The sequence below is a fragment of the Ovis canadensis genome, chromosome 11, assembly GCF_042477335.2.
Source record: "Ovis canadensis isolate MfBH-ARS-UI-01 breed Bighorn chromosome 11, ARS-UI_OviCan_v2, whole genome shotgun sequence".
Lineage (NCBI taxonomy): Eukaryota > Metazoa > Chordata > Mammalia > Artiodactyla > Bovidae > Ovis > Ovis canadensis.
The window spans coordinates 69,824,735-69,840,775 of NC_091255.1; the positions used below are offsets into that span (position 1 = coordinate 69,824,735).

Here is a 16,041-nt window from a genome sequence, read left to right on the forward strand (position 1 = left end):
AGCACTAACGTGCGTTCTCTCTCTATAGATTTGCCTGTGTGGGATATTTCATATTTATGGAATCATATAATGTGATTATAAAGATATACCCATCTTCTTTAACTTGTTTCCAAGGCCATCGATGTTGTAATGCGCGTCAGTACTTCATTCATTTTATTGAGTAATATTCTGCTGTACGAATCTTCCCCGTTTTATCCACGTCAGTGGCTGGACGTTGGGGTTGTTCTCTTTTTTTTCTCTATTATAAATAAAGCTGCTCTGATTGCTCATGTACACATTTTTGTATGGATGTGTTGACACTTCTCTGGGGTAAACACCCGGCGGGGGGCGGATTGCTGGATGATATGATAACTCTGTCTTCCCAGGTGGCTCACTGGTAAAGAATCCACCCACCAATGCAGGATATGCAAGAAATATATAAGTTCAATCCCTAGGTCGGGAAGATCCCTGCAAGAGGAAAGGGCAACACGCTTCGGTGTTCTTGCCTGGGAAATCCCACTGAAGAGGACCCTGGAAAATCCCATTGAAGAGGACACTGGCGGGCCACAGTCCACGCGGTCACAAAGAGCTGGGCACGACTGAGCAGCTGAGTATAACTGTATTTAACATTTTGAGGCCCTGACTGTATTCTAAAGGAAAACAATCTCACCAGCAGTCAATGAAGGTTCAGATTCTCCTCCATCTCACCAACACTTGTTATGGTCCTTTTTTAAAAATTCTAGCCATCCTAGTATGGAGATGGAAATGGCAACCCACTCTAGTATTCTTGCCTGGAGAATCCCATAGACAGAGGAGCCTGATGGGCTGCCATCTATGGGGTCGCAGAGTCGGACACAACGGAAGCAACTTAGCAGCAGCCATCCTAGTAAGTGTGAAGTGGTTCTCATTTGTGGTTTTGATTTGCATTTCCCTGACGGTTAAGTGATTTTGAGCATCTTTTCATGTGCTTTTTGAGAGCTCAAATTCTTATTTGGGCATTGCTACAAAGATCTTGGTTACTGTGCCAGAGACAAGTATCAAGTCGCCAGTGAATAAAAACCCAAGCTTGGTAACTAAGCACCCTTCTGAGCTCTGCTCTCAGTTTAGAGCTGGTTTCTCTAAACAACCATGAGGACCTCCTTGGACACACCCCTGCTGCTGGGCACGTGAACTCACCACCACAAGAAGCCCCCAAACCAACAGAAGAGCGATGAAACGATACTGACATTTAATTTTATGACGTTGAAATAAAATGTATATGCATCGGTATAAATATATGTGTACCTATGGCTGATTCACGTTGACATTTGGCAGATAACAACAAAATTCTGTAAAGCGATGACCCTTCAATTATAAATAAGTAAATTTAAAAAGTCATTATTTTTCATTGTTAAATGGGTGAAAAATTATTTACTATCAGATCTAGAGATAGCGAACGGAAAGCGAGAATGTTTTTCAGAATACCAGCGATAACATGGAATGCAGGGTCAGTTCTAAAGAGTTCTGCTCAACGGTACCACAAAGAATCTGAGGTTGGATGCTCAGGAAAACCTGGAAGGCCATAGAGATGTGGGATTTATGAGAACATAGGATGATTTCAGAAGCAAATGCCCGGACTCAGAAATCATCTGATTTGCAGAAAGTTGAACACAAAGTAGGCATGTGAACAGAAATTTAATCATCGTTTCTCTTTTAAATAATTGTATTACTTATTTAATTTAAGTTGTTTTGTCTGCTCTGGGCCTCACTGCTGCACAGGGCTCTCTCGGAGCTGCTCTCTGGGTGTGTGCACGGGCCTCTCAAGGCGGCAGCCTCTCCGTATGCAGCGCAGGCCCCAGGCGGCCGGGCTTCAGGAGCTATGGTTCCCGGGCTCCAGAGTGCCGGGTCAGTCATTGTGGTGCACGGGCTCAGCTGCTCCGAGACATATGGGATCTTCCCGGACCAGAGAGAGACCCCAAGTCCCCCACATTCACAGGAGGACTCCTAACCACTGGCCACTAGGGAAGTCCCATAGTTGCTTCTGTAAGAACAGTTCGCCCCACTAGCTTTGGCAAGAAGTCGAAGTAGAAAGATACAGGCAAGCACAAGGTGAAATAAACAGCTATTTAATTATCACTGGGACTTAAGCTAATGACATGTTAATGAATCATATATACAGAAAATGGACTAGACAGAAATACTGAATTTATTTTTAGTGGTTGTGTAGAATAGTAAAATTGGGGTGATTTTTTTTAAACCAAAAGTTTTTGGTCTTATATCGAGAATATAATATTCACTGCAAGGACTGACGCTGAAGCTCCAATACTTTGGCCACCTGATGTGGAAAGCCAGATTACTGGAAAAGACCCTGATGCTGGGAAACACTGAGGGCAGGAAGAGAAGGGGGCGACAGAGGATGAGATGGCTGGATGGCATCACCGACTCGATGGACGAGAGTTTGAGCAAAGCTCCGGGAGACGGTGAAGGGTGAGAGAGTGCAGTGCTGCAGCCCACGGGCTGCGAAGAGCCGGACGCGACTTGGCGGCTGAACAACAGACAGAGCTTCACCAAGAGGCGTTGGAGAGAAGATTCCCAGGAGCTCCTGGATTCTCATCACAGGCTTCCCTGGTGGCTCAGTGGTAAACAATCTGCCTGCAATGCGGGAGACCTGGGTTCCATCCCTGGGTCGGGAAGATCCCCTGGAGGAGGAAATGGCAACCCACTCCAGTATTCTCGCCTGGGAAACCCCATGGACAGAGGAGCCTGGTGGGCTACAGTCCATGGGGTTACAAAGAGTCAGGTATGACTGCAGGGACTTAGCATGCATGTACACATATTAAAAATGTTCTTTTCCATTATGGTTTAATCTAGGATATTGAATGTACTTTCCTATGCTATACAGTAAGACCTTGTAGTCTATCCACTGTATTAATAAATACAGGAGCTTACATCTGCTAACCCCAATCTCCCGTTCCATCGCTTCCCGAAGCCCCCAGCCCCTCCCCCTTGGCCACCACAAGTGTCAGTCTGTTCCTGCTTCCTAGGTGGGTTCATCTGTAATATTCTGGATTCCACATGTAAGTGATATCATGGTGCTTGTCTCTGTCTGACTCGGTTCATTCATTATGCTCATCTCTCGGTCCGTCCACGTTGCTGCAAATGGCATCCTTTCGGTCTCTTTTATGGCAGAGTGATGCCCCACTGTGTCTATGGGCCAGACTTCTTAGCCTTTCCTCTGTCGACGCATCTTTTGGTTGTTTCCACGTCCTGGCAATTGTAAACAGTGCTGTTATGAACACTGGGATACACGTATCTTTTTGAATCATAGTTTTCTCTAGATACAGGCCCAGGAGTGGGCTGGCTGAATCATTTTTAGTTTTACGAGGAACCTCCATACTGCTTTCCACAGTGGCTGTACGGACTTCAGTTCCTACTAGAGTACTTTTTACTGCAGGTTGAACTGAGATAATGACCAGACAATGAGTGAATCTGACTTTCATATACCTGAATGCTCCAGTGAGTTTTTGAGGACCTCAGAACCTAACTTTCAGCACCTCAGAAAGACAACACACTGGAATATCTGTGGCCTATTACAAGGACATTCTCCATGAGGAAAAGAGGGCAGGAAAACATGACAACACCCTGGTGGTGGGGGGCAGTGATGATAAATTTTCCAAAAATCTGTTGAGTTACCCCTAGAGTCTTCAGAGACATGTAGTTATAATTTTCCCAAAAAAAAATCCTGTTGTTTTTTTTTTTTTTTCAGGAAAACTTGAAGACCTTATCATAGGAATTTTGTATTATAGACCAAAATCCTATATTACACTATGGACTATTTTTGTTGCAAGTCGGAATATTCCAGAAGGCTTTCAAGAATCTGGGAGTAGCAAAGAACATGGGAGCCCTGGAGCTCGAGCTCCTTATCCCCTGACAGTCAGTCTAACCAGGCCACTCTAAGTTAGCGGCCATCCACTGACGGGCCGCTTGTCCCCAAGGGCGGGCTGAGCTCTCTTCACCCCTCAGGCTGGTTCCCCTCAGTCTCCGTCCCAACGGGGCAGCAAGTCTTCTAAGAAGGGGACCCTGTGTTGTGCCTCTTGGGGAGTCAGACATGTCAGACGGGTGCACCGTGAAAGCATGCATGTAATAATGTTGGGTTCGCATCACCACCGAGCAGAAGAGCTCAGTGTGGACGTCAGCGGCTCCACAGGAACTGCCCTGAGACAGCTGCAGCCTGGGGTGGAAGCTGTCCTGCCGTCTCCCTCTCTTGCAGCCTCAAAGAGTGTGTGAGATTTGCTGTTGTTCAGTCGTAAGTCATGTCCAACTCTTTGTGATGCCATGGACTGCAGCACGCCAGGCTCGTCTATCACTGACTGTCTCCCAGAGCTTGCTCAAATTCTTGTCCGTTGAGTCGGTGATGCCATCCAACCACCTCATCCTCTGTTGTCCCCTTTTCTTCCTGCCTTCAATCTTCCCCAGCATCAGGGTCTTTCCAGTGAGTCAGCTCTTTGCATCAGGTGGCCAAAGTATTGGAGCTTCAGCTTCAGCATCAGTCCTTCCAATGAATATTCAGAGTGGATTTCCTTTAGGATGGATTGGTTGGCTCTCCTCGCTGTCCAAGGGACTCTCAAGAGTCTTCTCCAGCATCACAGTTCAAGAGCATAAATTCGACCGAGGGGTGGAACCCACGTCTCCTGCAAGGCCTGGTGAATTCTTAACCGCTGAGCTACAAGGGAAGCCCTTAGCAGGATTTTGCCTGTAGCAGAGAGAACCAGGGGAGAGGCGTCCAGCAAACAGCCGCGTGGTTCAGCTGGAATGAAGGAAGCAGGAGGGGCAGGCTGGCTGGAGAGGGAGGTTGATGCCTTGAATGTTGGGCGGAGGTTTGAGCAGTTGTTTCCTGTGCTTTAGAAAGGGCTGTGCTGGGGCTTCCCCGGTGGCTCAGAGGTAAAGAGCTTGCCTGCCCAAGCAGGAGACACAGGCTTGACTTCTGATCTGTGAAGTGCTCCGGAGAGTGCTCCACAGAGTGCTCCTGTGCTCCAGAGCCCGTGCTCCACCTCCAGAGAGTAGTCCTCACTCACCGCAGCAGCAAAGACCCAGCACAGCGCAGAACAGAGTGTCGACGAGTAAAGAAAGGGGCGCATCTAGGGCACGTGTGCCACACCGAGGGTCATTATTGCCGTGAAACCGGGCAGCCACCCCTCTTTCAAAAATGTATATATTTATTTGCCCATGCTGGGTCTTAGCTGTGGCGTGCAGGATCTTCGTGGTGGCACGCCAGCTCTAGTTCCCCGACCAGAGATGGAACCCACGCCCCCTGCATTGGCAGTGTGGCATCGTCCCTGCTGGACCACCTGAGAAGACCCTCACCCTCTGTGACACTGACTCATTGCATCGTCCCCCAGAACTACCACCCACTACAGAAATGCAGGGACGGCCTGGACACCACACACTTTCCTGTCTGCAGAGCCTGGGTGCTGTGATGGTCTCTTTCTCAAGATCGTTTCAGTGGACTCACTCTGGCGTAAAACGAAACCAGCGAGTGAATTCTCACAAAGCTGACAAGAACTGGGATTTTCCACGGAGAACAGAAGAGAGCACGCACACCGCTCCTCTCCCGAGGTCGACAGTGTCGGGCCTCGTAGCATCTTAGGAGTTTGCTCTCTCCCTTCTCCCACGTTTGACGGGCGGGAAGTCCAGCCCAAATCTAAAGTGGCCGTGAAGTCGGCTGACAAAACAATCAACTCTTAGAGAGGCTTCCCTGCTTGTCTTCCTTTCATGTAACTTCATGGGGAGGAGACCAAGCAACACTGCGCATAGTCGCTCATCCTGGTGGGAACAGCCTCCTGCCTCCCTGGGGCCTCTGCCCCGAGGTGCCCTCGGATGGAGCCCCGCGGGAGCCTCTCGTCGTCGTGGTGGGTGTGAAGATAAGGACGCTCGGGGGGTCGTGGCAGTGTTTCTGCCCCTCCTTGCTCCAGCTGCAGCTCTGTCTGCCAGGGGCCCCACTCACTCCCAAGGGAAAGTTAAATAGTATGGCTTTTAAAACAGTGCCCAAGCCTTTTTGTTTTTTCCAGGGTTTGCCAAATTTCCTGTCACCCAAACAAACTTCTGGTTTAACCCAACTGCGAGTTTCCTGCATTCTCAAGGGACAGAAGTCTCTTTTCTCTTTCAGAAACCCACATTCTGGGCTGCGGAGCAGGCCATTTTGCCATGGCGACGTGACTGCCAATCAGCCATGTCCACGGTGCCCAGCACTCTCCTGGACAACAGGTTTTTAGCCGTCTCTATTGACAAATGATCATTCTCTTGTTCCAACAACAGAAGAAGAAAGGTTGTGGGATTTTCTTTTTTTTTTTTAAGACCTCTGGGTTTGCTTTGGGCAATTCAAATGCACAAGTGAGTTTAGTTTCAATTTTAAAAGATCTTAAATTTCACAAAGAAAGCCTGTTTGCAGCCTACAGATTGGTAGGTATTTGTAGATTTGGAAGTACCTCCAGATTTTTCTCAATTTTCCTTGCGGTTATCAGGGAAATCACACAGTAAATATTGAGTCCTTGGGCACAATTTTTGCCAGAAACGCCTGGAACCAACGAGCCCTGGATTACAGCCATCACCACGAATTGCAGTTCACACCTGATCTGCAGTCCCCATGGTAGGAAAAGCCCCTTTACTCTGCTCCGGGGAACAAAAATCCTGCAGCAGCAGTTAAGGAGAGGAGTACACAGACCCAGTCATCGACAAACGACTTCTAATTGAGCTGAAGCTGCAAAGCGAAAGGACGACTGGCGTCCCTGCACGAGCGCGACTTCACCTCTGAGGTCCCGGACACAGAGCCCCGTCTAATCACGAGGAGGACACCAGGCTGCTCCCGAAAGAGGGACGGCCGACTCAACGCCGGCCAGCATCCCTCCTCAAACCGCCGAGGCCACCAGAGTGAGGGGGGTCTGCGAGGCTGTGACGGCCCAGAGGAGCCCAGACAGACAGGGCACATCATCCTAAGATGGTGTCCTGGGTGGACGGACTCCGAACAGAAAGGGGCAGCAGGGAAAAACCAAGATCTGAATGAAGTACAGGTTTAGTTAAGAATAAAGTATCAACACTGGTTCATTAATTTTAACACATGCACTATGATGGGACATGCGTGTAACGCAAGATGACATCAACCAGGACAGTTCAAGATGTTACCCGGGGAAAACTATCACCCACAGTGCGGAGTTTTAGGAAACTGCTCTTTTTGCAATTTTTCGGTAAATTATAGTGTTCCTTGAAACAATAAAAGGAGTGGTATCCTATCAGTTTGCTCTTAAAACGCCATTTCAGCTTCAAAAGACCTAACAGTGTTAGACCTGCAGAAGGGCAAACTGTGAGCTCAGACACCTGTGCACAACTTCAGAGATTCTAAGAGCAGCAGAGAGAAAAGGCGGCGTTTCCTGCTCCCGGCTGCCACAGCAAAACGAGTGTGTGGGAACTTCCTTGAAGTCCACATCCCTTCTTCAGTGAGGAAACATTTACTGACTAACTTAAGTCAGAGTTTCACCAGAGATCTGCCAGAAGCAAGATTTCTGAGGTTCCAGCTACTGGGTGGAGCTTCTTTCAGACGTTAAGTATCTGCTTTACTCTTGACATGAATCAAAGAGTTAGTTTAAATAACATCATAGTATGGAACAGTTTATAAATGTTTATTAAACGTCAGTAATTTTTACAAAGCAAATATTAATAGCAAGAGGCAAAATTTTTGCAAAATATGTACAAAACTAAAAAGCCTTGATGGCTAGGAATTCATTTTATCAAGTCATTCTTTCCATTTTCAGACCTCCTGTAGAGATAATTTATTGCCAATCCTAAAACACTGACAGAAAAAAAAATGTACAACAATGACCAGATGATGTGCTCAGTTCTCGGAGTTACAAACAGAGAGATGTTAAAAAATCTGAAGCCGCGAATACTTTGATACAGAGCTAATACAAATCATGTTGTTAGGTACAGTATCTACCAGGTTGTTACAAAATAAGACTTTTTGATAAGGCTTCTGTGGTAAATGAGCTCCACCACGCTGGAGTAGCAGGGAAAAGCCATTTCAACATTTTGCAATTCTACTTTCAAGTAAGAGGTAAAGAAAGGGTAAACGGTATAGTCTGCTGCAGTTACAGGTCCTTTCCAGGAATTAACCCCTCAACAGGCATGACTGAGGATGAACACAACACTTAACTGTGGCAAGAAGTGCTACAGACAGGATTTCCAGAGAAAGCCCAGATCAGAGGCTGCGTAAGGTGCATCCTTCTATCAGGAGACTCTCGGACGACCATCGCACTGCCTCCTGGGGCCCTGCTTCCGTCCATCTGCAACCTTCATCACTATCAGAGCTGATGCCATTTCGGAAAGGTCGCAAAACCTCTGGCCAACCCAGCAATCACTGCCCTACCACTGACATTTTTTGTTCCATGTAAGCCCTGCCATTGGAAATCAGACGCTTAGACCTAGACGCTGCGAGGATGAGCTCTTCATGCTAACTACATTCAAGTACAGACAGAAGAACGCTAGTGTGTACTGCAAGCTCTGTGAACAGTCACTCATCTGCTAAGGCCAGCAGCAAGCTGATGGTGTCTGAAAAACCCACGAAGTTCAACTTGATTACAAGTGTCCAGGTTTAGACTTGACTTTACTATCTACTGGGCTTCCCTGGGGGCTCAGACGGTAAAGCGTCTGCCTCCGATGCAGGAGACCCGGGTTCCATCCCTGGGTCGGGAAGATCCCCTGGAGAAGGAAATGGCACCCCACTCCAGTACTCTTGCCTGGAAAATCCCATGGACTGAGGTACCAGGCTCCTCGGTCCATGGGGTTGCAAAGAGTCGGACACGACTGAGCAACTTCACTTCACTTTTTACTCTCTATAAACTTATGAAGCCCTAACCTCGTACCATAAAATAATGGGAATGCTTCCTGTTTATCTGGAACGTGGAGACTCACTCACACACTCCCTCCCTTCCTCGTGTTTACTACACTGAAAAGCCAGTCTGGATCCTATCACAAGAACGAAGGGAGGAAAAAGCAGCACGTTTAGTCCAGCAGCACAGACCTGTGGACAGACCCCCTGTGAGTAACGTAACTCTGCATGCTGAAATGATGCGAAAGACAGATAAAGCCAGATTTTCAACTGGAAAAAAAAAAAAAAAAGACATGCAGAAGCTGTGCTTTTGATCCCTCAACTAAAACTTTCTTTCATTAAAAGAAATAAAAAGGTAACGGAGTGGCTTTCTCTAGGTTTATTAGGGAGATTATTACAAACGTGACTGAGATTTACAGGCATGATTTCACGGGTTCAAACAGGAAATGGAGAGTTAACACTGATTCGCAGCCTTCTCAATACATGTACAGAAGTAACACTTCTACAGATTGCAAGGAGAGAATCTTGTTTCAGATGGCTTGGTTTGGGGCTTTGCCGCAATGTCTCATTATATAATGAAAGCACCAATTTGAGGGTTTCTCTCACAGTGATTTGAATTTCAGAACATTGCAGAACATGACTTGGTAACTTTATTCTTCATATAAATAAGGCATAACCGGATATTTGTACTAATGCTGAAAATAACATCCTACCAAAAGCATAAATACAAGTATTTGGGCAGATGCTGGAAGTTAAGATTTACTCATTTCTGCTTACAAACAATTATGGACCCCATGATTTCTGTGCATGTAAATCAACACTTCTAATCACTCCTGGGGTGGGGGAATCTGACTTCCTGCTTTATACTAACCACTGAACAAGGACTTCCCTCGGCAACCTCACCAGAGCCTAACCAGAGGACCTTCGGCGTGTGGCGGACTCGTGGTGCGGCTTCCGTGACACCTTCTTCGGCTGCTCTTGTGCCCCAGCTATCAGGTGCCCGTTCCAGACAACACAACTAAAGATTCCATTTTAATACAGCACTTGGCAGCAAGCAATGATGTGGGTTGTTAAAAATAATATTTAAGTGGCAGAGGCATGCCTTTAAATTATTTGGATCTTCAGAAAAAATATCTGACAAAAACTCTTCCCTATTTAAGAAAAAAAAAGCAAAATTTGAGGTGTTCTTTGCTTTATAAGGCAACTCTGTATACTGTAAGGTTCTTCAAGGTCAATGAAGACACTTGTGTGACATTTCTTAAGAATTAAACAAGACGTTCAGACCTAAGAACAGAATGTAATGGAGAATTAGGCACAGTTTACTCCAAAGTGTAACCATGAAGACTTAGAAAGTTAAATACAGTGGAGAATTTTAAATTCAAATTACATTTTTAGAGACTGGGGTGGGGGAGCAGGCACCCTGGCAGCTTGGCCCCGAATCTCCATCTCCCCTTCACACAGTGTATTTTAAACAGATCTGGTTTTCATGATACAGGTACAGGACTCTTTCACATGGTTTAAATATACAGTACATAAAACATGTGACTAAAGCCTTCAGACTGAACCAGCAAGCCTGTATGAGTAATTTACTGCCTCAGAATATACTCAAGGTTTTACTTTAAAAGAAAGTTGACTCTGAGACTCCACACCCATCAGGAAAGGAATCTCAAATGCTCAGAATAGTATGCCATTTCTTTGGTGCTCTAACATCTGACTGTGGTGGTCAAAATGGGGACTTCTGCTTTGCTGGGCAGTGTGTGCGGCTTGTATCAGAGATCTGAACAAGGACCTGATTGAGACCATCCCTCCTCACTGCACACACCCGGAACTGACTTTAGCCCTCACTGGAGTGAAACACCACCTCCTGATAAACTGACGCACAGATCTCCACCCAAGTCTCCGTGTAACACACACGTGCTGTGCCCTGAAATGGTTCACTCTGCAGGTTAAACAACACACTTGTGTTTAGTGAGCAGCACTGGACACAGAGCTCAGACACGCGCGAGCCCTGCTCCATGGACGCCTGTGTCACAGGGCGGGGCTCACGTCAGCAGCACAGCATCACCAGGACACGGACACACAGGCAGCTATGGGGGCAGCGATGGAGGAGCTTCAAATGCGAGGAAAGTCAGGCGCCCGACAAGCGCTGGTCAGGTCCCAGCAGAGTCCTAGCCTAACCCACCCACGACACAGACCCAGAGCCCGACCGGGGAGGGCTGGGGGATCCAGAACTCTGACCAGCCTTTCAAGGACTGCTCGCCTATAAACACCTGAGAACACAGTCAGCTGTGCAGTGAAGGGGCAGGTGTCACAGTCAATCACAGTTTTCAGGAAAGGGAGAAAAACCACCAGACTCTCCAAACTCACCTTGTACACCTGTTCCTCTACCCGACTGCAACACCACACATAACCCACAGGGCGGGCCTCTTAATGCCGAAACCCAGCCACTCTGAGGCGCTCAGAGGGTGCGTCTGTTAACGGCAGAGCTCCCTGGGGTGCGTTCTAATTGGGGGCGTGGTGGGGGAGGTCACACGTAACCATCTTTCAGCAGGAACTGAACACGACTCCTCATTCTTGAGAGAATCCTTGAACCTTCCAAACGCACCTCAGGAGAGCTGGAATTCCACGAACAACAGTGCTGCCAACACATACAGCCTCCGAAGAGACACACCGAGAAGGAACGAGAACCTCAAGCAACGGCTTCCTGGACAGTCTGACAGGAAAACATTGCCCTTGGCAAGCTCCAAAAAACCCAAAACCCCTCCTAAATGCTGCCCTCTGGAGCTGACGGGAACAGAAGGAGCGTGAACGAACCACGTCCATGATGGTGCGACAGGGATTCCCACTGTGGGACCTGCCGTGTCTGAGCCGGGGGCTCAAAGTCTGAGAGTAACACGAACTCTCCTCAGGAAGGGCTGGGTTTACTCAGAAAGCTCTGCTGCCAGGCTGCGCTTCCTAGCTGCTGCGACGGCCAGTGTTTCCTGCATGGCACCTGGAGGACAGGTCTCAGTATGGGAAAGGCAGCCTGCCCTCCACTCTTTTGGCTTCTGATCAAAACACTGGGAACGGCACGCGCCTGTGCACCCTGAACCACACGGGAGCTTCCACCCGCGCCAGAGGAGACACCCTTATGTGAACTGAGACACACGCCGAGCACTGCCTTCAGGAGCCACAGAAAACTCAGAACTGCTGGGGACACGAGCAATCAGAAGAACGTGAAGGCCGAAGCCGGGGAGGTCTACGGACCGCCGCTGCTCAGAGCAAACTTCCCCAGCGGCCCTCCTTCCCCACCAGCCCACCGAGGCTGGGCACAGGCGCAGCTGCCACATGCGGCGACCGCGGCGCCCCGCGCGGTCCAGGGCCTGCGCGCTCGGCCTCGGGCTCGCCCTGCGGCGCTAAGGGCGCCTGCCATGCTTGGCACCACAGGAGCACTGTTTGAGAAGGGGAAGGGTCAAAGCCGGAAGGACAGCGTGTCTGAGGCCTGGCGGGAGGAGGGCCCGTCCACGGAGGCCGGAGCTGCGCCCACGGGCGTCGGCCGAGGGCAGCCCTCCGCCAGGGGCCAGAGTCGCCGGAAGAGGACTGAGATTTCCAAGGAGTTAAACCCAGAATCAAGACTGTTCTAATTCCTGCTGTAAACTTCTATTTTAAAAATAAAACGAACAGAAAACAGGAAGGCGGGAAGGCGGCGGGCCCTTGGGGCGTCACTGGAGCATCAGCTGCTTGAGGTTGTCGTGCAGGATGGTGTCCTTGACGTCGCGGAACACCAGGCGGATGTTCTCGGTGTTGATGGCGGTGGTGAAGTGGTGGTACAGGGGCTTCTGCTGCTGGTCCCGGCGCTTGCTGCGGAAGCACTCCACCAGGAATTTCTGGACGTCTCTTAAGCAGTGGGGGTCCCCTTCAAACTCTAGGAAATAGTCTTTGATGCTCACAATTTGCACTTTCTCCTCAAGCAAATCTGTCTTGTTCAAGAAGAGAATTATGGAGACATTGCTGAAAACCCGGTTATTGACGATGGTTTCAAAAATGTTCAGCGACTCGGTCAGGCGGTTGGTCAGGCGGTCCTCCATGAGCACCTGGTCAAACTCGCTGGAGGAGACGAGGAACAGTATGGACGTCACGCTGTCGAAGCACTCGAACCAGCGCTTCCGCTCTGACCGCTGGCCGCCCACGTCGACCATTTTGAAAGGCACGTTCTTGATTTCAAAGTCGTACTCATGGATGCCTTTGGTGGGCCTTCTGGCGAGCAGGATGTCTTGCTGGGAGGGAATGTACTCCTGGAAAAAAGGAAAGTGTTTCCTGCTCAGCGATTCAGGAATAATGAGAAAGTGGAGTGTGCCATTAACTGGTCTGCACATGACTCTGAGCGAACTTGGGAGACAGTGGAGGGCAGCGGAGTCTGGCAGGCTGCAGGGCATTTGCTGAGTGTCGACGAGGCGCCAGGCCCTGTCGCTAAGCAGCAAGAACTCAGCTCTTCAGAACCAAGACACAGGGTCCCTGCCTTCAAGGACAGAGGGGGAAAGACCAGCCAACCTCACGTGAATCAACAACTGTAACGCAAGCAGTGGAGCCTTAAAGCAGAGGAGGGGCCATGAGCAGTGTGCTCAAGGAAGGCTGCATGGAAAGGCCAAGTCAGAACAGGCCAGTTGGAAACCACGAAATAACTCTCAAAAGCTGAGTTTATCCACCAAAGCTTCTCTCCACTTGGCTGGTACCTAACTTTTTTTTAAGGCTGACTACAATCTAACCTGATGGAAGAGTGTCGGTGAGGTAGGTCTTCACACACAGTCTCACTTATGTGGATGGAGCAGACAAAAGAGACAAACACAGGGGCCTACAGAGACCGCCCAGAGGACACCCGCGCCTGGGGAGACACGTCCCGAGTGCAGGGGGGACAAGTGCCGTTGAGCAACATACAAGGGAAAATGCAAGGCGTGTCCTGCGAGAGCAAAAGGAGGTCCTTCTCCACACAGCTGGATACGGGGCTGCTTCCTACCCACAACAGGGCTCATCCTGCTCTCCTTCCGATTTACGTTCAGGGTTAAACAAGGAGGGTCAGGACTGGCGAGGCACCAGGGCAGCAGCCCTCAGGGGCCTTCTGAGCAGCGTGACGCCTCCTCCAGGGAGGCCTCTGCCTGAGCCCGGTGTGGAGAGCAGCCAGCGCCAGCCCCTGCCGCTCGGGGCCACGGGGGATGCACCGCCGGACAGTCCAGCCGGTGGCTCCCTCGGCAAGGGTGACTCGCCCGCGTCACAGCCTCGAGAATCCAGCTTCCTACCCTCCCACCCTGCAGACGGGGGTCCCGAATGGGAAAACTGCTGCCGGAAAGTTCTGAGCTCAGTGGGCACTGTGTTCTGCCTCCGCTTACAGAAGAGCAAAGCCTGCGCGCGGACTTGCTCTTGTGCCGTCTTCTTTTCGAGCCTAAAGTTCTTTCTGTAAAGGGTTTTACTTTCATGAAACCGTAGGCAGGGCATTCCTCGTGGAAATGGCAGCGGTCGGGAGAGGAGAGGGAGGGAAAAATGAAGCAGGAACAATCCGAATACAGCCACGAGGAAAACGGAAATAGCTCAGTGCACAATTTCTCCAAATTTCCTCATCCTGGCTACTACTTTCTAACGACAGTAAACATAAACACTGCCTGAAAACTTACTGGTTCTCCGAGCTTATCCAAGTTATCCAGGAAATATTTTACAGATTCACCCTGAAAACAAGAAGAAAATAAATCGTTATTAGCTCTGAGAAATGGAAGACTTTGCTACAACAGTTTATGTTAAACTGTCTGGTTGTACACTTAATCCAAACATACTCTGTTTAGTCACCAACTTCAGACGGAGCAGCTGACCCCACTAAACGCGTATGAAATGCCGGCCTCCGCCAAAGCCCTGGAGTCTCTCAGTCTCTGCACGAGCATCCCCTGCAACCACCCCCCAAAGAGGACTCCACGTAGGCATCCCCACGCAGCTGCAAGTGCCCAGGGAAGACCTGAGAGAAAGGTGCAAGCTGCTTTCGAGATGAACGTGTGACTGCAGTCCCAGTGGGGTGACTTGTTTGTGCCTCCCATCTCAAGCTGGTCGTCTTCTGAGACAGGAGCAAAGCGTGGATGAGGCAGGGACCGCTGAAGGGACAGGCGAGCCCAGACAGACGCCCCCGAGCCCTGAGCCCCAGTGCCTACACTCTCTAGGATCACACTGCTCCTAGATTTCAGGCAGTGTTAGACACCTCAAGCGTATGGGAACACCTTCCTCAAGGAAATCCTTGAACAGCAGACAGACAGGTGAGTGGGGAGCACCCATGCAGAGAAGGCTGTGGGCTCAGCCCCCGCTGGGTCTCTGCAGCCCCGCGCTTGTCTGCCGGAAGCTGCTCCCCAGGTCTGGCTCCAGAAGGCAGTACCTCCCTGATGCAGAACAGTCGGCGGGAGGTCTTGTCTGTAGGCAGTTTCTGCAATCAGGTGACTTCTGGGGCCACACTCTGAGTCATGAGGCCTTAAAGCTTGCAGATCTCAAAATTTTAGTCTCTGGATTCCCTTTACACAGTTAAGATTTTTTAGGACCCCAAAGAGACTTTGTTTAAGTGGATTACAGCTATAATACCATGTTAGAAAGTAAAATGAGGCAGCTTAACAAATATTTTACTCATTAATTCATTCAAAAATACCAATAATAAACTCATTCACGCAAACTTAGTAAAGACAGTGAGACATTCGACTGCTCCTACACCCGCCCTGTCACCACAGGGGACTTCAGCTGCAGCCAGTTAAGCAGGTCTGGCCACCGGAAACGGAGTATCTTAATAGCCTCTGCAATTGTAGGTATTTTTGTTTCTACACCAGAATTTGACAAATGACAGCTTACTAAAAGCCTACTTTGTACTTGGAATGGGTCTTTTACCCCCCCAACAATTTTGTAGCATCAAGCCCTGGAATATAGCAGGCATCAAGTGTACAAGACATAACATAGAGAAAATCACATTCACTGCCATCACACTCTCATAACAAGCCTTATGGCTCGGGAAGTCGACAAGCTCACGGTGGCAAGCAGACGCAAGCTTTCCTAAATTCTGATTTGTAGTTGAAAGCTCAAGTTTTATCAGTGTCAACAAACTTATTTTCCTCAAATTGGTGGGCTAATAATTTCATTTTCTTAAAAAAAAAAAAAAAAGGCGCATCAAATGCCCAAGTGTGAGTAAGTTGGTTGCCTATATCAAGGAAAAA

General features: G+C 49.1%; 1 protein-coding gene across 1 annotated transcript in view; it reads right to left on the minus strand.

The window, feature by feature from the left end:
• Positions 1-7,615: 7,615 nt before the first annotated feature.
• Positions 7,616-16,041, minus strand: part of GNA13 (G protein subunit alpha 13) — a 33,455-nt gene continuing 25,029 nt past the window's right edge. The window contains exons 3-4 of the mRNA XM_069542352.1: positions 14,482-14,532; positions 7,616-13,110 (exon numbers count right to left, since the gene is read on the minus strand). Of these exons, the coding sequence (XP_069398453.1) occupies positions 12,538-13,110; positions 14,482-14,532 (624 nt within the window). The 3' untranslated portion in view covers positions 7,616-12,537. The remainder of the gene's footprint in view (positions 13,111-14,481; positions 14,533-16,041) is intronic.